This window comes from Hypomesus nipponensis, chromosome 2 (assembly GCF_054491055.1).
Source record: "Hypomesus nipponensis isolate SF chromosome 2, ASM5449105v1, whole genome shotgun sequence".
NCBI classification, from domain to species: domain Eukaryota; kingdom Metazoa; phylum Chordata; class Actinopteri; order Osmeriformes; family Osmeridae; genus Hypomesus; species Hypomesus nipponensis.
The window spans coordinates 13,676,471-13,698,430 of NC_140362.1; the positions used below are offsets into that span (position 1 = coordinate 13,676,471).

Here is a 21,960-nt window from a genome sequence, read left to right on the forward strand (position 1 = left end):
TTGTTTGGGCTTTGTGACTGTATCCAGGGGCTGATAATGGTGACAGCCGTTTAAATCACCAAGACAAACACAAGGAAAGCTATGAATAATGTAGATATGATTAGCCATATCTTACTGGCTCGCAAGCCTTCTGTGTCTTCATGACAAGTGTCACAGACTGCTTAATCGAGTGACACCGGGGCCCAGCGCAGCGCATCAGCAGCAACACAACGAAGAAGAGTCGGAATCGGAAGCTAACTAGCTTGCTTATGATGCTGCTGACAGCTGTGTCCTTTATCCATTAGACGTTTTCTGAATAGTGACAGTTGTTCAGCAATATCATAATAACGGTAAGCATGATTCATTCACGTTTACACCCGTTCTTCTTGTACTGCCAACATGGCTAATGTTACCTAGCTAGCTAAACAATTACCTAATCGCATCCGGTGTCTTTATTGGGTTGTTGTTGCGTTTGACATTTCACACTAGTTAACCTTTGGGTTGTTTGTTAAATATCACTTAATTATAAACTGTTCAGCGATATATTCTGTAACAGTTCCCCCTTCCCAATTCAGTGGTGTCCGGGTATTTAGGTGCTTTGTATGACGAGTACTGGTGTGTTTTACTCTTGATCATATAGAGGCTCAAACTGGCTGATTTTCCATAATAGCCAGGCCTAACAACAGGCTACTGTATAGCTAACCCTGCAGGGGTCTTTGCCATTCATGTATATGAGTCATGGGCTGCTTGCCCCAGGCCATTATATAGCCACAAGTTATATTTCAACTGAGATTTGAGATGCATTCAGTTTTCTCATTTATTACATTCGTGTGACAACTCTAAAGTGCCAGGGAAAGATTTCACGTGCCACATTTTTGACTTTCCAAAAGAAAGTTTCATTGTGTGCTGGCCATGTGATCAAGTAGAGCACAGTCCCCTTCTTTGCACGTGCAGGAATGTGGTATCTCAAACTGGATTTACATCCTCTGGAAATCAGTTTTAGCTGAAAGGGTGGCATTGTGGTTCCCTGGTGCTCAGTCGATTTCCCCATTATCAGCGAGATTTCCTCTCTTCCCGCCCCCCCCCCCTCTTCCTCTCCACCTCTCCTCCTCTCTTGGGGTGTCAGACACAGGGATCTGGTATGCGTTGCATGATTCAGCACTGCTGCCTCCACCAACCTCATCAGGCTTGGCCGTTTACTACTGCCTGCCAGACTTTGCACCTCATGTATATCATGTGACCCGTCAATAAACAAACCCTGCCTCTTCATGAGCTCAGCAGCCCTCTCTCCCAGCCGAAGGGCTGTCTGGGTTCCGGATTTAACGGCATGTTTAATAGCGAGATACAGATTAAGCTTTCATGCATGAAATAGGGCTGTGAGTGTTCAGGCCTGTCATAACTTTGAGTCATTATCTTCCTGTTGTCCCACCCTCCCTTCCCCTCTCCATCCCTCCACCTCTCATGGTCTCTTTCTCCCCCTCTTCAACCTGGGTCTTCCTCCCTCTGTCTCCCCTCGCCGTCTCCCTCTCTCCACTTCCCCTCTCCCCCGCAGGGGTGATGTGTGTCGGTGAGCCCGGTGTTGCCCTGTAGCCGACCAATCAGAGGGGAGGATGAACGCGGAGGAGGTGGAGCTTCTGAGCGACTCCAAGTACAGGAACTATGTGGCAGCCGTGGACAAGGCCCTCAAAAACTTTGAGTACTCCAGCGAATGGGCCGACCTCATCTCCGCGTTGGGGAAGCTCAACAAGGTCGGGCGCCTCATACACAACACATGTCAGGGTCATACAAACAGGGTCAGATGGCTGAGCAGTTAGGGACTCGGGCTATTAATCAGAAGGTTGCCAAATGACGTGTCCTTGGAAAAGCCACTTCACCCTACTTGCCTCGGGGGGAGGGGGGGGGGGGGTGGTGTCCTTGTACTTACTGTAAGTCGCTCTGGATAAGAGTGTCTGTTAAATGACTAAGTGTAAATGTAAACACATCCACCCGCATCATCTCATCTTCCGCGCTGACACCCCGGCAGCTCCCGAGCCTTTTCGCCCACTGTGCCGCCGGACGAAGCACGGCAGAATCTTAACCTCCCCTGTCTGTGGTCCGTACCAGGTGCTCCAGAACAATGCCAAGTACCAGGTGGTGCCTAAGAAGCTGACCATCGGCAAGCGCCTGGCCCAGTGTCTCCACCCGGCGCTGCCCAGCGGCGTGCACCGCAAGGCCCTGGAGACCTACGAGATCATCTTCAAGATCATCGGGCCCAAGAGGCTGGCCAAGGACCTGTTTCTCTACAGGTAGGCTAGGCCGGAGGGACAGCTCGGAGGGTCTCTGCGTACAGGCTGGCTGGACAGCTTCACCCTCACATGTACTGTCATGTAGAAGTACTAGCTGTCGAAAGCATGTTGTTTTCTACATCAGGCTATGCAGGAAGAAGTCAACGTGTATTTGTGTGATCTGTCTGTTACTTCCATTGTGTGTGGCTCGTCCATGTTGACTTGTGTCCCGTGCTCGCTCTGTGCCACAGCGCTGGGCTCTTCCCGCTGCTGTCCAACGCAGCCATGTCGGTGAAGCCAGCGCTGCTGGGCCTGTACGAGACCTACTACCTGCCCCTGGGGAAGACCCTCAAACCAGGCCTGCAGGGCCTGCTCACCGGGGTGCTGCCCGGCCTGGAGGAGGGCTCCGAATACTACGACAGGTAAGCTGGAGCTGGGGGGGAGGTGTGTGTGTGTGTGTGGGGGGGGGAGGTGTGTGTGCGTGGGGGGGGGGGGGGGATCATGTAACACGCGTAGGAAGTGAAGAGAGGCCCCGAGGACATGAATATCTCAGCTGTCACGAGGACTATGACAGGATCTCACAGCATTACATCTTTTTGAACGCCCCCGCTTGTCCCTCCCTCCCTCCCTCCCTCCCTCCCTCCCTCCCTCCCTCCCTCCCTCCCTCCCTCCCTCCCTCCCTCCCTCCCTCCCTCCCTCCCTCCCTCCCTCCCTCCCTCCCTCCCTCCCTCCCTCCCTCCCTCCCTCCCTCCCTCCCTCCCTCCCTCCCTCCCTCCCTCCCCAGGACCAACGCACTGCTGGAGAAGGTGGCGGGGGCGGTGGAGCAGTGTGCCTTCTACAGCGCCCTGTGGGGCAGCATCCTCACCAGCCCGGCCGTGCGGCTGCCGGGCGTCACCTTCGTCCTGCTGCACCTCAACCGCAAGCTGTCCATGGAGGACCAGCTCTACGTCATGGGCAGCGACATCGAACTCATGGTGCGTGTGTCGTCGGATCGAGCGCCTCTCCGGGGGCTCGAGTCATGTCGGAACGCCCGACCCTGAGCCGGGTAAGGTAGTGACCTTGCGTGCCGTGTCGCCCTCCGGCCTGCAGGTGGAGGCGGTGAGCACGTCCGTGCAGGACTCGAGCGTCCTGGTCCAGAGGAGCACGCTGGACCTCATCCTGTTCTGCTTCCCCTTCCACATGAGCCAGGCCACCCGGCCCGACATGATCCGCATCCTGTCGGCGGCCCTGCACGTGGTCCTGAGGAGAGACATGTCCCTCAACCGCAGGCTGTATGCCTGGCTGCTGGGTAGGGCACGCGCACACACACACACAGACACACACACACACACAGACACACACAGACACACATGGCTGTGTCGCTTTGTACCCCGGTGTTGATGTTAGTACTCTGCTCTCTCTCACGTGTGTGCGTCTGATGACGGACGACCCTGCCGGTGAGTTTCTGCGAGGCTGCTTTGTCTGAGGAGGAGCTAGCTTTCATGTCCTCGCTCCCAGCTCATTCGTAGCCTTTGTGTGTGTGTGTGTGTGTGTGTTCCGTTCCCAAGGCTTCGACAACAACGGTGTGAGAACAGGTCCGCGCAGCACCCGACAGAGCAACCCGGAGGAGCACGCCACTCTGTACTTCAACACCTACTCCAAAGACATGCTGGTTCAGGTCTGTAACACACACACATACATACATACATACACACACACACACGCGCAAGACATGCAGTACGAAGCCCCGAAACAACTTCAAGGCCTCAAAGTGGTACAGGAGAGAAGGGGGGTGGGGGGATTTGAAAACGTTTGGCAGCAGGAGAAGTCCTCCACCTTCTGCCCTCTTGCCTCCCCTCCATCACCTCCCTCGCCACCCCCGCCTCCCCTTCCCACCCCCTTACAGGCCCCCCTCCCTACCTCCCTCCCTCCCTCCGCCCCTCCGAGGGCAGGCCAGCGTCTGATGTCTCAGTTACTCGGGGGGGGGAGACGGGAGCCAGACAGCCAGACACACCGGGAGAGCTCTGCCTCTCAGTCGTTTGTCTGTTGTTTCGCCATCTGCTGCCACTTGTTGAAGCCCCCCCCGCTGGGAGACTCCGGTACTGCAGGGACCGTGTTGCCTTACGTGACAGACGAAGCGTGAAACGGGAGCTCGCTCACACACAAACACACACACACACACACACACACAACAACACAAAGACACACAGGAACAGAGGGTTTGACCTCAGGGATATCATACAGAACACCAAAAACAAAGTACCCCAACCAGGAAGTAAATCCATCTGACCACCTGAGCCCGCCTGGCAGTCCCTGTAGGTGTGTGTTCAGTTAGGGTCGTGTGGGTGCATGGATTCCTCGTTGAAGGTGTGTGTGTGTGTGTTGCAGGCGATGGTGGAGATCCTGCAGGGCAAGGCGCGAGGAGGAGAGGAGGAGAGCGTCCTGATGCACGACCTCAAGCCCTTCCGCATTCTCATCAGTCTGCTGGACAAACCAGAGCTGGGTACAGAGCACTCGAATAATAACACACACACAAGCGCGCACACACGAGCCCGCACCCCCCCCCCCCCCCCAGTGTCAGCAGTGTTGATGTGCCCTACAGGCCCAGCGATCCTGGAGGACGTGCTGATTGAGGTGTTCCGGACCTTACACACGCAGTGCCGTACCGAGCTGGACCTGCAGAACCACAGCCCCTTCAGCAAGGACCACGCGCATCTCAGCAGGTTGGGGAACACACACACACACACACACACAGGGACGATGTGCATCTGCGCAGGTTGGGGAACCCACACGTACACACACATAAGCCAGCTAGCACCACAATCATCTCAGCCGGTTTGGGGTATCGGCACACACACACACCCACACTCACACACACAAACATGCACTTAGCGATGGCTATGTGACCCTGACGTGTCTCTCCTGCAGCAAGCTGCGTGAGAACAAGAAGACGGCTGAGCTGATCAAAACGGCCAACCTGCTGTTCAACTCGTTCGAGCCCTACTACATGTGGGACTACATCGCCCGCTGGTTCGAGGAGTGCTGCAGGTCCGTGTCCCGGCACGCGCGGCAGGCGCGGGGAGGTTTCTGTGTGGCGGCGATCTAGAACACTCTCCTGTTCATGTCCAGTGATGGTGTTACTGGCTTTGAGAAGCCTCGGCTGGATGTTGTAGGCTGTGGAGTTGTGTGTTCTGAGAAAGGCTCTTGATAAACAGGTCCACTTAGGAATGTTTAGGTCTACTTAAAAAAATAATAAACAAAAACGGCAAATGAACCCCAAGACTTCCCGAGGATTAGGAGGAGGAGCGTTTGAATTGTGTGTTCATCGCTTATTGGCTAACTGCTGACTGCCCTCTCTCTGCATCGTAGGAGAACAGCCAATGGCAACGCACATCCCGCCAGGCTTGCATGGAGCGTTGAGTCTCCAGAGCTTTCATTGGTGGAGTTCTGTCAGCTGGTGGACTTCCTATTGGACATAGTGTCCCTGGTGAGACACACGCACACACACGTGCGCTCTCTGTCCCTGTCTCTCGGTTTCTCTCTCTGTCTCTCTCTCTCACAGTTTCAACTCTCTCTCAGCGAGTGCTTATGACCACAACCCTTATGGTTTGGTGTTCCCTGTAGTGCGCTTTTGTGTTGTGTGCTGTGCGCGCAATAACAGGTTCTGAGTGCTGTCTTGTAGTCTCTTAGCACCTTTTATCGAACTGCCTTTCCAACCTGAATCCCTGACACAATAATAACTGTACGTGGGTGTTTCCTCGAGTGAGTGTCTGGAAGTGTGCGTGCCTGCAAATGCTGCAAGTGTGTGTGTGTGTGTGTGTGTGTGTGTGTGTGTGTGACCGTGTGTTTGTTAGTCTACTCTGCACTCCAAGTGTCCTCTGGCCTATGCTCCGCTCGCTCCTGTCCTGTTCAACCTCTCTGCTCTTTCTCCTCGAAGCCCACTAGAAGCATGAGGGTGATCTGCCAGGTAAAGTACTGCTGTCTCCTGCCTCTCCTCCTCCTCCTCCCGTGCTCCACCCTGCTCTGTACCCCTCCACCCTGCTTCACCCTGCTACTCTGACCCCTGGCCTTTTCTGCTGCCCCACCACCAACACCGTCCAGCATGCTCCATCGCTGCTCCGCCCCCGGTGGCTCATCATTTATGTATTTCTTTTGGAAGAGTGTCGTTAGTATTGTGCCAGCGTGAGGGAAGCTGTCGAGCTCAGCACTGTGTGTCACTGATGACAGGATGACCCCCCCCCCCCCCCCCCACACACACACACACACACAGGAAATGAGGTATAGGTTTCCTGTCTGAGGTGTTTGAGTGTGGATGTTGTTGGCCTGCATGCTGTTAGCCCCACCCAACACCCCCTCATGTCCCCCACACGCTGAGTTCATAACAACCATGTTCCGTTGAGGGTCTTCCCTCCACTCTTCATTTTGTTCCTGTTCAGTCCCGTCCCCCTTCCCCATTTCACCACGATCAGTGTCATGTGTTTCTGGTTGTCTGTTCAGTGATGTACAGTATGCCGTATGTGTGATGTCGGGGGGCCGCCAGAGTTCTGAACCAGCTTCCTCACCAAGGCCAGCTCGCCTGCTCTCCTCCCATGAGCCTCCTCCTCCATCTCACCCCTCTCTCTCTCTCCCTCCTCCTCCTCCTCCATCTCACCCCTCTCTCTCCCTCCTTTTCCTCCTCCTCCATCTCACCCCTCTCTCTCCCTCCTCCTCCTCCTCCATCTCACCCCTCTCTCTCCCTCCTCCTCCATCTCACCTCTCTCTCTCCCTCCTCTTCCATTTCACCTCTCTCTCTCCCTCCTCCTCCATTTCACCCCTTTCTCTCCCTCCTCCTCCTCCTCCTCCATCTCACACCTCTCTCTCCCTCCTCCTCCATCTCACCCCTCTCTCTCCCTCCTCCTCCTCCTCCATCTCACCCCTCTCTCCCTCCTCCTCCTCCTTCATCTCACACCTCTCTCTCCCTCCTCCTCCCCCTCCTCCTCTCCCTCCTCCTCCTCCTCCTCCTCCCCCCCCCCCCCCCTCCAGGAGACCTACATCGAGATCCAGACAGAGCACCTCCCCCTCCTGCTCCTCCGGATGGTGGCGGCCCTCACCGGCCAGCTGCCCTCCCTGGGCCTGGGGGAGCTCACCCACTGCCTGCGCCTCTGCTCCAAGATCCTCAGCAAGGTGCAGCCCCCCCTGGTGTCCCCCCTGGCCCTGCCTCCCGGCCCCTCCGGGCCCAAGGCCCCCGCCTCAGCCAGGGACAAGGAGGAGAGACGGGTAAGGCGCGTGTGCATGCAGCAAGTCGACTGTTGTTTTAGCGTTTAGCTACCAAGACGACAGCATCTTTTTGGGGGAAGCCTGAGGCGTTATTAAGGTTTTATTTGTGGACATCGTTAACCCATGGTCAGCAGGGACCTCTCAAGGGCTGGCACAATTGTTTGTTGTCATTCACATTTTGGTCAAGCCAGGGTGTGTCGATGGGTGGGATCTGAAATCCCAGAGGGCCTCTGTGCAGTGAACCCGAGGTCAATCAGCTTCCTCTCTGCCCTGCCTGCGCACTTCCTGTCTGGGGACGCGGCGAGCTGACAGAGAACGCGGTGGTTGATCGCGGCAATCCCGCTGTGCTCCTCAGATCTGAGCCGTGATTCACCATTCACATCCGCGGCGCTTTGGTCTGCGGCCAGCAGAGAGAGAGAGGGAGAGGGAGAGGGAGAGAGGGAGAGGGAGAGAGGGAGAGGGAGAGAGAAACACGTTGGGCGAGCAGACGCACCTCGACCTCCCTGTAAATAAACACCGCGTCCACCGCCAACCTCCAACATCAAACTAGCTCCCCACGTCGGTCGCCGTTCCCCCGCTGCCAACGCCCCGCCGCCCTCTCCACATCTCCCCTTTCAAGCCCCCTCAAAAGAGTCCCGCGCATGCGGAGCGCTGCCCACGGAGACCTGGGCCTCGCTCCTGTGTACTGCCTCCAGTTGGGGACGTGAGCGCGGTCCCCTGTGTCGGACAGACCAGACTCACTAGTCACGGCCCAGATAACACCCATCCCTGGTCCTCATGGTGTCCCCCGGTCCCAGAGCTGAACCCCCCCACCCACCCCCCCACCCACCCCCGAGCCCTGCCAGCCTGCCAACACCCCCTCTAGACCTGACCAACCTTCTCATCTCGACCAACCCCCCCCCCCCCGCATCCTGCCAGCCGAGCCATACTGTGCCCGCCCCATAGATCACGGACACGCCACATTGCGCTAACCCCCCCCCCCCCCCCCCCGACCCCAAAGCCATGCCAGGGCCCTCCCTGCCCTCCCCAGGCGGGGTGGCCCGACAGCCGGCCCTCGCTGTCCTCCTCTCGCCCCCGACGGAGGCGTTTGAAGGTGTCTCCAGCCCCCGGGTGTGTGTGTGTGTGTGTGTGTGGGTGGGTGGTTGGGTGCGTGGGTGGGTGCTCGTTGGAGCATCACAGATAGTTCACCCTGACATGGGGAAAGGCCCTTAGGAGAGCATGGGGAGGAAAGGGGGCGGGGCACACACTGTGGTTAGTAACAGCTGAGCCCCACACCCTCGCTCCCCAACGCTCTGTCTTTGTGGAGACCAGGCTAGGGTGTCCCCCAGGTCTGCCCTCTCCATCAGAGTGGAAGACCTCCCCCCCCTCCCCCCCGCAGGGAGAGGGTCTCCTCCGCCATCTGAGTCCAGCACTCCAGAGCGCACTGTTGCCTCGGTCCAAAAGCATGCTGGGAAGCCCCTAGGCTGTGTGCATGCATAATGGGCTCTCTGTCTGTCTGTCTGTCTGCGGGGTCTTACTCACCCAGGTGTCAGCCCACAGCTGTGCTGTCCTCTGTTCTCACCCTCCTCCTCCCCCCCCCCTCTCCTCCGGCAGCCCCTCCCCACCACCCTGGAGCTGCCGGAGGAGGGAGAGGTGTTCGAGGGAGGGGCCACCCCCACCGGCGGGCCCCCCTCCGAGGGCGTCTTCTCCGACTTCGTCCAGTACCAGGAGGGCGGCGGTGAGGGGCCGGACCTCGGCGGGCCCGAGGAGGCCCAGCCCTGCCCCAGGACCAGCCGCAGGGGGCCCGGCCCGGCCCAGGCCAAGCCCCAGGACAAGCCTGTGATGCAGAGCTGCCTGGAGCACTTCCAGCTGTTCCTCTCCCGCCTCATCACCCTGTACATCACCCCTGGGGAGGTCCAAGGGCGGGGGGAGGGCCAGGAGGGGGACATGGTGCGGGCAGGGCCCCCGGTGGCGGAGGTCGCCCAGCAGAATGGGCACGCGACACGACCAGGCCCGGTGGTACCGGGAGCTGGCCCGGCCAGTCAGCCGGCCTCCGCCCCGGGCCAAAGGGAGTGTCTGCCGGCCTTCACCGCCGCCTGTCAGCTCTTTCTGGAATGTTCCAGCTTCCCCGTCTACATCGCCGAGGGCAACCTCAAGTCTACATCCACCCTGGACGAGCGACCTGGTGAGACTGGACCGATGACTGCTGTCTGCCTCTCAGACTGGCTTTTTCTGTCTGGATTAAACTGACTGGCTGACTCTGAATATGTCTTTGTCTGTCTGGCTGACTGATTCTGTATGTCATAAACAGACTGATTCTATGTGTCTTTCACTGTCTGTCTGACTGATTCTGTATGTCTTTGACTGTCTGGCTGACTGATTCTGTATGTTGTAAACTGCCTGTATGGCTGACTGATTCTGTATGTTGTAAAGTGCTTGTGTGGCTGACTGATTCTGTATGTTGTAAACTGCTTGTGTGTCTGACTGATTCTGTATGTTGTAAACTGCTTGTGTGTCTGACTGATTCTGTATGTTGTAAAGTGCCTGTGTGGCTGCTTGACTCTGTGCTGTCGCCCCCTGCAGATGGGGAGCAGGTGCTCCCGCCTGTCTGGCTGCAGACCCTGATGGACGCCTGCTGTGTGGGCGGAGACTTCAGCCTGCAGGGCGTGGCCATCTCCCTGCTTATGGACCAGGTGGGCCTCACGCAGTCCGTAGCCATGGTGTCCGCTGAGAGCATCGGCGGGCCCGACTCCGCCCCGCCCATGAGCCCCAGCCAGGGCCGCGTCGCCGTGGTGATCCGGCCGCCCCTCACTCAGGGAATCTTGAAGTACATCGCGGAGAAGACAGACTTCTTCAAGGTGCGGGGGGGGGGGGTGCACCATGGGATTTGTAGTTTCTTTCCACGTTAGGTTCCAAGCATTGAACCAGGGTAGCTCACGTTTCGGTTGGCAGCCACGAGGGGTTCGAGATGGTCTGACGGTCTAACCCCCCCCCCCTCTCTCTCTCTCTCTCTCTCTCTCTCTCTCTCTCTCTCTCTCTCTCTCTCTCTCTCTCTCCAGAGCGTAGCCCTGACCCTGTGGGAGCAGCTGGGGGAGGCCACCCCCCAGCACCACCAGCGCAGCGTGGAGCTCTTCTACCAGCTGCACAACCTGGTGCCCTCCTCCAGCATCTGTGAGGACGTCATCAGCCAGCAGCTCATGCACCGGGACAAGGTCACACACACACACACACACAAGTATACAGTAGGCTCCAAAAGTCTGGAGACCACTAATGTGGTCCAGATACTGCTGTTTTGCCTATGATATTAGCTTAACAATGAGTGTGAAAAGTTGAATCTTTTCAAATATGTACGCGCAGACGTTTCAAACACACACTCACACACTCGTTACTCAAGTGTGTGTGTGTGTGTGTGTGTGTGTTTCCAGTGGATCCGTCTGGAGGCTCATGTGAAGTTCTCAGTGTTGTGGCACCTGACCAGAGACCTGAACATCACCAAGTCTTCGCCCTTCAACCGCACCTTCGACAGGTGGGCCCACCGACCTGCACAGCATCACCCCGGAGTCTCGTTCACTTGACCAGTACTCACACACACACACACACACACGGGTAGCTCAGGGGAAGAGCAATTGACTGCAGATCAAATTCCCCCCCTGTATGTCGCGGATAAAAGTGTCTGGGGGGGGTCTTCTGTCCTTCTCACCGCCTCACCCTAATATGTCCCACCCGAATATTCCGGTGCCTTCCGTCCCCCCAGGTCTCTGTTCATCATGCTGGACAGCCTGAGCTACTGGGACCCGTCGGCCAGCGCCGTGGGCCGGGCCTGGCTCAACCAGGTCCTGCAGAGGCACGACATCGCCCGCGTCCTGGAGCCCCTCCTGCTGCTCCTGCTGCACCCCAAGACGCACCGCGTGTCTGTCCAGAGGGTCCAGAACCAGCGTTGGGCCCAGGCCTGCCCCAGCCAGCCGGAGCACGACCCCTCCGAGCCCATCTACATGAGGGATTCGGGCTTCTCAGACAGTGAGTGGAGGGAGGGGGATGTGTGTGTGTGTGTGTGGTCGAAGGTGGAGCCTGCTGGGTGTCAGGAAGAATATCCAAGGGAATATCTGTTTATTCTTTTGTCTTGTCTCCTCTTCTTCCCCCTGTCTCCTCTCCTCTGCAGACTTCAACCAGATGCATGGCGAGTTCCTGAGGGCGGGCCCCGAGCCCCTGCGAGGCCTGCCATTGGGCGACATGGAGCCCTTCAGCCTGACGGTCAACCCTCTGAGCGACAGCCTGTCCCTGCTGAGCCTGAGCAGTGAGAACCTGCAGTACCAGCCGTCGGACCAGCAGGCGGAGCCAGGAAGCTCCGAGTCCAGCGCCTCCCGCTCCTCCACGCTGGACCAGGGCAGCTTCGAGGAGCAGGAGGGCGGGGGCACGGCTCTAGGGGGGCCGCACGCCCCCCCAGCGGACAGCCAGACCGAGGAGGAGGAGGAGGAGGAGGGTTCTATTGAAGAAGTGGTGGCCTCAGTGCTGGCTGCTGTCATAGACCACGTGGTGGGGGAGGTGGATGAGGTGGACGAAGGGGACGAGGGGGAGGTGGAGCCCCCGACCCCCTCGGAGGCCTGGCCCCCGAGCGACTCGGACAGCTGCTCCTCGGACACCTCCACTGGGACCCCCCTCACCCTGGACCCCCCCGGGCCCCCTCCCCACCCCCAGACCCTCCCTGAGATGCTAGCCGGGGGCACCCTGGAGTTCCTGTCCGTCGCCCTGGAGACGACGGGGGGCGCGGCGGCGGAGGAGGAGGAGGTGGTGGTGGTGGGGCCTCGCGAGGTCATGACCCGCCACAGCTCCTCCCCCTCCATCGTGATGCAGCCGGACGGCCCCGCCCCGCCGGACCACACCCTGCGGGTGGACGACGCCCAGGCGCGGCAACGCAGCCACAGCTCCACCCAGCTCAGCCTGCGGGGGAAGATCCTGGAGCGGCTGGCCGACAAGTCGCCCGGCGCCAAGCCCAAGGTGGTGAAGAGGAGCCGGCGGAAGGAGGAGGAGCGCCACAGGAAGGCCCTGCAGGCCGAGAAGGCCCGCCCCCCCAGCATCTTCTTCGGCGACAGCCTGGACCTGGAGAACTGGTACAGCTGCGGCGAGGGCGAGGTGTCCGAGATCGAGAGCGACGCCGGGTCGCCTAGCGGCGGCGGCGGCGGCGCCGGAGTCAGCCCGGTAGGTCTTCGGCCGTCGTCGGCGCCCCCCACCCGCTTCAACATCCACCCGCTCTACCAGCACGTGCTGCTCTACCTGCAGCTCTACGACTCGTCCCGGGCGCTCCACGCCCTCTCCGCCATCGCCGCCATGCTGCGGGCGGCGCCGGCCGGCTTCGTGGGCGCCATCGCCACCACCAGCATCAACAACACCTACACGGCCCAGCTCAGCCTGCTGCAGAACCTGCTGGTGCGCCACCGCATCGCCGTGATGGGCAAGGACTTCTACTGCCCGCTGGCGCAGGACTCGTCGCACTCGCACGCCTACCGCAGCGCCATGTTCCTGGAGATCCTCATCTCCCTCTGCCTGTACTTCCTGCGCAGCTACTACGCCGCGCACGTTGCGGCCGGCCCCGGCGACCTGGCGGGCAACCGGGCCATGCAGCTCACCAGCCTGGAGGTGCTCACGCTGCTGTTCAGCGAGCTGGCCAAGGTGACGGACGGCTCGGCCAAGGGCTTCGCCTGCTTCATCGGCGACGTGCTGTCCAAGTGCAAGGTGCAGAAGGTCCTGCTGCACTGCCTGCTCTCGTCCATCTTCTCGGCGCAGAAGTGGCACGAGCAGCGGGCGGCGGCGGCGGGCGCGGCGGCCAACGCGCCGGCGACGGAGGAGGGCCTGTCGGAGGACAGCGTCATCAACCTGTCGGAGGACCAGCTGGACGGCTGCAGCGCCGTGCAGTCGCAGCTGCTGCGCCTGCTGCAGAGCCTGGTGGTGCTGGAGCGCGGCGTGCTGGGCCCCGCCGACGAGGCCGGGGACGGGGGCGGAGGGCCGGGGGGTGTGGGAGGGGGAGGAGGAGGGGGGGGCGGAGGAGGAGGAGGGGGCCCCGGGGCCGGGTTCGAGCTGCTGGGCGGCGACGTGGAGCACGTCAACCCGCAGCAGCCAATGACGTCGCTGCAGTACCTGCACGGCCAGCCCATCACGGGCCAGGGCATGTTCCTGTGCGCCGTCATCCGGGCGCTGCACCAGCACCACGCCTGCAAGATGCACCCCCAGTGGATCGGCCTCATCACCGCCACCCTGCCTTATATGGGCAAGGTCCTGCGGCGGGTGGTCGCCTCGGTAACGCTGCAGCTGTGCAGGAACCTGGATAACCTGATCCAGCAGTACCGCTATGAGACGGGGAGCACTGACATCAGGTTAGAGGAAGGACACACACACACACACACAAACACACACACACACAAACACACTAGGGCTGTACAGTAGACCTCTATCTAGAGCATGGCTATGTGACTCTGAAAATCTAGACTTCACTGCTTCACTGTTCCCATAAGCTGGTCTGATTTTTCCTCAAATATAATATTTTGGTTTTTGGTTGTTCATGTGTGCTTCTTGTTTTGGCTAGCCGCAAAGCTTTGGGGCTATGTTGTCGTTATTATCAGTGACCTATGCACTTTGTTAAGCTCTCTCTTGGAAGTCGCTTTGGATAAAAGCGTCTGCTAAATGAATACATGTAAATGTAAATGTAATATATTAAAGATAATAAAATATCAGATTCCGCCACTAGATGGCACTCCTGTTCTACAGATGCCATGGTTCCTGTGAACTGAGACGTTCCATGGTTTACAACCGCTGTTAGTAGAGTCCCTGTCTGACTTGTGTGTGTGTTCCCTGCTTTGTGTCCCCCAGACCCCAGTGGATGGCCCTGTGCATCCCCCCAGACCTCATCCTGACCGTGCTGGAGGGAGTGACCGCCATCATCCACTACTGCCTGCTGGACCCCACCTCCCAGTACCACCAGGTGGGGGCGATAGAGAGCTGTCGTCCGAGCAGTTAGAACTGAATCCAGTAGGGAAACGTTTACATTTAGTCATTTCGCAGATGCTCTTATCCAGATCGACCTACAGTAGATACAGGGACATTCCCCCCCGAGGCAAGCAGGGTGAAGTGCCTGGCCCAAGGACACAACGTCATTTTGCGCGGCCGGGAATTGAACCGGCAACCTTCTGAATAATCGCCCGATTCCCTAACCGCTCAGCCACTTGACTCCCTAACACACAGTTGCCACAGAAATCTGGGTTTGTGTGTATCTAAAACACGTGTGTGTGTGTGTGTGTCGTCTCCCCTATGCTGACCCGTGCCCCCCCCCCCCCCCCCCCAGCTCCAGGTGAGCGTAGACCAGAAGCACCTGGCCGAGGCCCGGTCAGGCATCCTGTCCATCCTGCACACCATCATGGCGTCCGTCACCCTGCTGTGGAGCGTTCTCTACCAGGCCGACAGCTCCGATAGGCCGGCCGCCGCCTGCGCCGCCTCCACCTCCAACATCAACCTGGGCTCCACCAAGGTAACCGTGACGACGCCGCCCTCGTTCGAACGACCGTGGCGACGCCACGGTATGTTCTTCGCGACAGCCTCTCCTCACCTCCTACGACTGAATGTAATAACGTATTCATTGAGCGGATGGAGTGGCGGCTTGCATCACGGGTGGGGCGGGAGGGATTTGATCCTACGACGTCTTTGGTCAGATCCTCTAACCACTGAGCCATCCCTGGTCCGCCTCCCTCTCTCCCTGCAGAACCTGCGTCAGCAGATCCTGGAGCTGCTGGGGCCCATCTCCATGAACCACGGCGCTCACTTCATGGCTGCCATCGCCTACGTCTGGAACGAGAGGAGGCAGGTCAAGACCCCCGCCAGGAACAAGGTACTGCAGGCCTCGCACACACACCCGACCCTGACCCTTGACCCGACCCCGACCCCCGAGGTACTGCTGCAGGCGGCGGGCGTCGACCCTACACTCAGAACCGGCTCCCCACCTCTCTGTCTTCACGTGTGTGTAGTGTGTAGTGTGTGTGTGTATACCGAAGGTGTGTGTGTGTGTTACCAGGTGATCCCGGCGGCCAGCGACGAGCAGCTCCTATTGGTGGAGCTGGTGCGCTCGGTGAGCGCCATGCGGACCGAGACGGTGATGCAGACGGTGAAGGAGGTCCTCAAGCAGCCGCCCGCCATCGCCAAGGACAAGGTCAGGCGCCGCTTCCTGTCTGCCGACGGCCCCGCTTCCTGCCTCGGCACACCCGACCAGGCTCACTGCGATCTGTCACTCTCAGACCGCATGCATCTCTGCTGTAACTCTCTGTCTCTCACTCGCTCTCTCTCCCCAGAAGCACCTGTCTCTGGAGGTGTGCATGCTGCAGTTCTTCTACGCGTACGTCCAGAGGTGAGGAGATCGGGGGGGGGGGGGGTGCCCGAGGCTGTGTCTTCTAATACTGCTTCACCACGTCACACAATACCAATGTCCCTTTTCTTCTCCTTTCTGTCTCCTTCTCTCCTCTCCCCTGCCCTCTCCTCCTCTCCCCTCCCCTCTCTCCTGCACTCTCCTCCTCTCCCTCCCCTCTCCTCCTCTCCCCTCCCCTGCACTCTCCCCTGCCCTCTACTCCTCTCCCCTGCCCTCTCCTCCTCTCCCCTGCCCTCTCCTCCTCTCCTCTCCCCTGCCCTCTACTCCTCTCCCCTGCCCTCTACTCCTCTACCCTGCCCTCTCCTCCTCTCCTCTCCCCTGCCCTCTACTCCTCTCCCCTGCCCTCTACTCCTCTCCCCTGCCCTCTCCTCCTCTCCTCTCCCCTGCCCTCTACTCCTCTCCCCTGCCCTCTACTCCTCTCCCCTGCCCTCTCCTCCTCTCCTCTCCCCTGCCCTCTACTCCTCTCCTCTCCCCTGCCCTCTCCTCTTCTCCCCTGCCCTCTCCTCCTCTCCTCTCATGCCTCCTCCAGGATCCCAGTCTCCAGCCTGGTGGACAGCTGGCCGTCTCTGCTGGCTCTGCTCAAGGACTCTGTCCAGCTGGGGCTGCCTGCGCCTGGACAGTTCCTTATACTGGGGTTAGAGCATGCGCGTGCGCGTGCACACACACACACACACACAGCACACACCCACACACAGCACACACACAGCACACTCTCACTCAAGCATGAATCTCTGTCTCATTACTGCACATAGCCTCACTCTTTTCTGCCCTTGTTTCTCTCTCTCTTTCTCTTTCCCTGTTCACTCTCAGAGTTCTAAATGAGTTTATTCTGAAGAACCCTAACCTGGAGAGCAAGAAGGACCAGAGAGAGCTGCAGGTGAAACACCCCACCTGCCGTCCCGTCGTGCTATCAACCCGGTCCGCCGCCCGGTCTCCTGCTGGACTGAACGAGTTCACCTTAAACAGTGCTGATGACCCCTCTCTCTGTCTCTCTGTCTCTGTCTCTCTGTCTCTCTCTATGTCTCTCTCTATGTCTCTCTATGTCTCTCTCTGTCTCTCTGTCTCTCTCTATGTCTCTCTGTCTCTCTCTCTCCATGTCTTTCTCTGTCTTTCTCTGTCTCTCTCTCTCCATGTCTTTCTCTGTCTCTCTCTGTCTCTCTCTCCCCCCAGGATGTGACCCATAAGATTGTGGAGGCCATCGGCACCATCGCCGGCTCCTCCCTGGAGCAGACCACCTGGCTGAGGAGGAACCTGGAGGTCAAGGCGTCCCCTCAGATAGTGGTGGACGGGGCCAGTCTGGAGACAGACGTAGAGGGTAGGCACGTGTGTGTGTGTGTGTGTGTGTTTGTGTGGGGAGGGGTAACTTGACCTCCGGATAGGACATCGGACAGCCTGCATGTGTCCTGCATGTTTCTCACTAACTGTGTGTGTGTGTGTGTGTGTTCCAGACCTTATGTTGACAGTGATGGAAGCGTCCAGCTTCACCCCATCTGTGTACAGCGTGCACGCCCTGACTCTGCTAGCTGAGGTACCGCATCAGGCTCTGGCTGCAGCTGTCCGCTACTGCTTGTCCACACACACACACACACGCACAAAACACCGCCTCGGTCCAGCTCTCCAGCTCAAGCAGACCCCTCGTGTCTGTGTGTGTGTGTGTGTGTGTGTGTGTGGTAGGTTCTAGCACACCTGCTGGACATGGTGTTCTACAGTGATGAGAAGGAGAGGGTGATCCCGCTGCTGGTCAACATCATGCACTACGTCGTGCCCTACCTCCGCAACCACAGGTGAGCCACACCCAGGACCCGGATCTCTGTCTGGGCCTCCACCTGGATCGTTAGACTCTGACACACTGTGCAATGTGTGTGTGTGGTCTTGCTAGCTACATGTATGTACATTTAGAAGGAAGAAAAAAAGACTTTGTGGTGACATTGTCTTGGACCCCTCAACTTTAAGTTAGGGTTGGAATTCGTAATTGGGGTTAGAATTACATTAAGGGTTTGGGTGAAGGATAAAACTATTTTAGAGGTGAATTCAGTAGGGTAGTAAAACTAACCTGTGTGTGTGTGTGCGTGGCAGTGCCCACAACGCGCCCAGCTACCGTGCGTGCATCCAGCTGCTGAGCAGCCTCAGTGGCTACCAGTACACCCGGCGAGCCTGGAAGAAGGAGGCCTTCGACCTCTTCATGGACCACACCTTCTTCCAGATGGACTGCTCCTGCGTCAGCCAGTCAGTACTCACTCAGCCCCGTCTGTCTGTCTGTCTGTCTGTCTGCATTCAAACATATCTGTCTGTCTGTACCCACACATATCTGTCTCTCTGTCTGTCTGTCTGTACTCCCACATATCTGTCTGACTAAGACAGGTCTATGTACTGACAGACCGGAAGACTGACAGATTGTAAGGTCTGTGTATTGTCAGTACACATACTTGTCAGTCCTTATGTCTGGTGTATCGTGTGTGTGTGTGTCTTCTCCACTAACTGCCGGACCTTTCTGTCCAGCTGGAGAGCCATCATTGACCACCTCATGACCCATGACAAGACCACCTTCAGAGACCTGATGAGTGAGTGACCTCCACATACAGTAGAGCTCTCTCTCTCTCTCTCTCGCTCTCTCTGTCTGTCTGGTAGAACTCAATGAGCTGTTACATGCCACCACATGCTTATTGACGTGTTGCGTGCGTCCTGCAGCGCGCGTGGCCGTGGCCCAGAGCAGCTCTCTGAACCTGTTCACTAACCGAGACGCAGAGCTGGAGCAGAGAGCCATGCTGCTCAAACGCCTGGCCTTCACCATCTACAGCAGCGAGGTGGACCAGTACCAGAAGTACCTTCCTGACATCCAGGGTACACACACACACACGCACACACACACACACACATAACCAGTCTGTGGAGGAGTGTATCACAGATCTGAGTCGATAACTGTATACTGTGTATGTGTCTGTGTGTGTGTGTGTGTGTGTATGTCTGTGTGTGTGTGTTCTTGCAGAGCGTCTGGTGGAGAGTCTCCGGCTGCCCCAGGTTCCCATCCTGCACGCTCAGGTCTTCCTGTTCTTCCGAGTGCTGCTGCTTCGCATGTCCCCCCAGCACCTCACCTCTCTCTGGCCCACCATGATCACCGAACTGGTAACACACACACACACACGCTCTTACCACACGCACACACGCCCGGCTGTACACACACTCATCTTCAGGTACACCTGCTGAGTGGCTCACCGACACGGTATACGGTGAGCACACGTGTCATCGAGTGTGTCTGTATTGTAGGTGCAGGTGTTTCTCCTGATGGAGCAGGAGCTGCTAGCGGATGAAGATATCTCCAGGTGAGCACAGTGGATGCACCCGTGGACCAGCCGTCTGCTGAATACTGGCTGACTGTCTGCTCTACCATCTCTCTGTGTGTCCTGTGTTCTTTCCATCTCTGACAGTGCTGTCTCCCCTCTCTGTCTCGATTTTTCTCTCTCTCTCGCTCGCTCTCTCTCGCTCTCTCGCTCTCTCTCTCTCTCTCTTTCTCTCTCTCTCTTTCTCTCTCTCTCTGTCTCTCTCTGTCTGTCTGTCTCTCTGTCTCTCTCTGTCTCTGACTGTCCCATCTCGCGTCTCTGTCTCCAGGACGTGTGGTCCGTCGGTGGCCGGTCTGGAGACCACCTACTCTGGAGGGAACGGTTTCTCCACCTCCTACAACAGCCAGCGCTGGCTCAACCTCTACCTGTCTGCCTGCAAGCTGCTGGACCTGGCCCTGGCCCTGCCCTCCGAGAGCCTGCCCCAGTTCCAGATGTGGGTGGCCCTTTACTCACTCACACACACACTCACACACACGCACACACACACACACACAGTTGGAGAGTCAGATTGTTAAATTACACCCACAGTGGAATGTTAATACAATTTGTGCATTAGTCCTATTTGAATACATTAGCCCTTTAGCAAATCATTTAGCAAACACTTTTACCAGATGCAATAGCTCACTGTAACTGTTATCTGTAATATGTGTTTGTCTTATGTGTGTGTGTTTCGTGTGTGTTTCTCCAGGTACCGCTGGGCCTTTATCCCGGAGGCGTGTGACGACGCGGGCCTGGAGGTCCGTCGTCAGGGAACCCACCAGAGAGAGTTCAAACCCTACGTGGTCCGCCTGGCCAGGCTGCTCAGGAAGAGGGCCAAGGTACCCCGGCTCGCACCCCTCGTCACTGGGGTAGCACACTGACATGTTTACCAACGGCTGGAGGCTGATTGAGCACTTTTTGTATGTCTGTCGCACTAGAACATGGAACGGTACCGTACCTCCGAAGTTCTGTAGAAACACATCAGGAAATGTTCTCATTTCATCTGCTCTATCTTTCTCCACCTCTCCCGTCCTCTCCTCATCCACCCTCTCCTTTCCTGTCCTCCTCTCATCCCTCCTCCTCTCATCCCTCCTCCTTTCATCCCTCCTCCTCTCCCCCTGCAGAAGAACCCAGAGGAGGACTGCTCCAGTCGGAGTCTCTCCTGGGAGCCGGGACACCTCCTCCTCACCCTCTATGTGATCCGGAGCATGGAGCAGCTCCTCCCCTTCTTCAACCTGCTCAGCCAGGTGTCCAATAGCAAGGTCGGCAGCCGTTCCGGCCCCGCCCCCAGCCCCACTCCCAGCCACGCCTCCATCTCCAGCAAGGACGGGAAGCTGGAGAGCCAAAAGGTGTTCTGGAGCCGCGCGCGTCAGGACATCGAGGAGATGGTGGAGAAGGACTTCCTAGAGGGACTTATCAAGACGTGAACCCAAAGGAAATTCATCAGGAAGGAAGCGTCAAGAAATGTAAATTAAAAGAGGCGTTTTTATGTTCTAAAGGGATCTCTACTGCTATACTAGGAGCCTAAGGGAGCTCAAAGATGCTCCCTTCCTCGCTGAGCAACAGGAAGTTGAGAGGAAGTACTTGAATAAGTAGACAGGAAGTAGACTATAAACACTAGTGACATAACCTCAAACCTGTACATAATAAGGGAATATCAACGAAAAAAAAGTTTGTACATTTTCTTTCCTGTTTTTGTATTTATATCAACTTGTATTTTACTTTTCAAAAGCTATTCTATTTCGTTTTAATGATTTGTATATAGGGGCAACTGTGCTAACTGACTTAAACATTCTGTGTGGAAGTCCACTGGGGCTTGTGTTTCATTCCATATTGATGTGACTTATGAAATAAAGACTTGGAGGAAGCACAGCCTCGGCTCAGTCTGTACCGCATGAATAATGCGGTGAATAATGACAGGTTTGTTTCATCTCACTCCTGACCAATGTAGTAGCCAACTGGTATATTTCAGCAAGAGAAAATAAACCGCTAACTTTGACCGTTTTTGTCAATTATTTAACCGTTTTTGCAAACCATATCTGAACCATGGTAATATAACAACTAGGCCTACTGTATCTGGGCTTTCATGGAACTCAGGTAGGTCTACAACAACAATCGGCTCTTATAGCCTACCATATGCAGCAAGGCGTATATGGACCATCATTACAAGATTCGTCGGCTGCCTAGATGAGAAGATGCCTCATCGTGAAGGTGAGCATTTCCCTCGGCAGTGAGGCTACCCCTGCGCGTGTGAGCACGTAACTGCAGCCTGGTTGGCTGCCGTCCTCCCCTTTAATCCCTGTAGTAGCGGAGCGGGAGGGGGATGCTGCTGTGTGAGTGACGTGTCACCTGACTCAGTGGGAGGAGTAAGTGTGATGATAAATAAATAAATACACTAGAGAATGCCAATCTGCTGATAGCACCACCATCTACCTTCTCCGTTTGAAGCATCACCGGTGGTCATCGGTGGCACGGGGATAACGGGGGCGCATTTGGACGCGGCTCTGGATGGAGATGATACCGGGTACCGACTGAGCAAGAAACAACGCCTCCGTTGAATTTCAGGGTCGCTGTGAGGACTAATCCGAGAGCTGGAGGAGAGAGGAGGACGAGGACGCGACGAGCATCTTTTACGACGAGCAGTCATTTTATAAGGCTGACTAACGCGTTACTGTAAGCAATAGAAATGACTATCCTTCTGGGGGGGAAATATTACATGTTATGACTAAACCCAATATTGGAAATAATCAAGGAATCACACTGACCTACATTTAAATTTATA

General features: G+C 57.3%; 1 protein-coding gene across 2 annotated transcripts; it reads left to right on the forward strand.

The window, feature by feature from the left end:
* Window positions 1–10: 10 nt before the first annotated feature.
* Window positions 11–21,045, forward strand: dop1a (DOP1 leucine zipper like protein A). 2 transcript variants are annotated; one of them, XM_084707250.1, is made up of 37 exons: window positions 11–329; window positions 1,532–1,727; window positions 2,083–2,264; window positions 2,495–2,665; window positions 3,028–3,217; window positions 3,333–3,531; window positions 3,791–3,900; window positions 4,611–4,725; window positions 4,825–4,945; window positions 5,151–5,270; window positions 5,592–5,709; window positions 6,160–6,189; window positions 7,245–7,478; window positions 9,072–9,642; window positions 10,041–10,315; window positions 10,517–10,669; window positions 10,883–10,983; window positions 11,212–11,474; window positions 11,617–13,825; window positions 14,319–14,430; window positions 14,791–14,973; window positions 15,205–15,330; window positions 15,514–15,648; window positions 15,788–15,843; window positions 16,391–16,495; window positions 16,672–16,738; window positions 17,032–17,176; window positions 17,310–17,389; window positions 17,536–17,645; window positions 17,938–18,087; window positions 18,361–18,422; window positions 18,550–18,702; window positions 18,848–18,984; window positions 19,126–19,181; window positions 19,468–19,632; window positions 19,888–20,017; window positions 20,303–21,045. In XM_084707250.1, the coding sequence occupies exons 2-37, from the start codon at window positions 1,590–1,592 to the stop codon at window positions 20,603–20,605; spliced, it is 7,575 nt and encodes a 2,524-aa protein (XP_084563376.1). In that variant the 5' UTR covers window positions 11–329; window positions 1,532–1,589; the 3' UTR covers window positions 20,606–21,045. The 2 variants fall into 2 exon arrangements, with proteins under 2 accessions (XP_084563376.1, XP_084563383.1); XM_084707257.1 differs by lacking the exon at window positions 6,160–6,189.
* The last annotated feature ends 915 nt before the right edge of the window (window positions 21,046–21,960 follow it).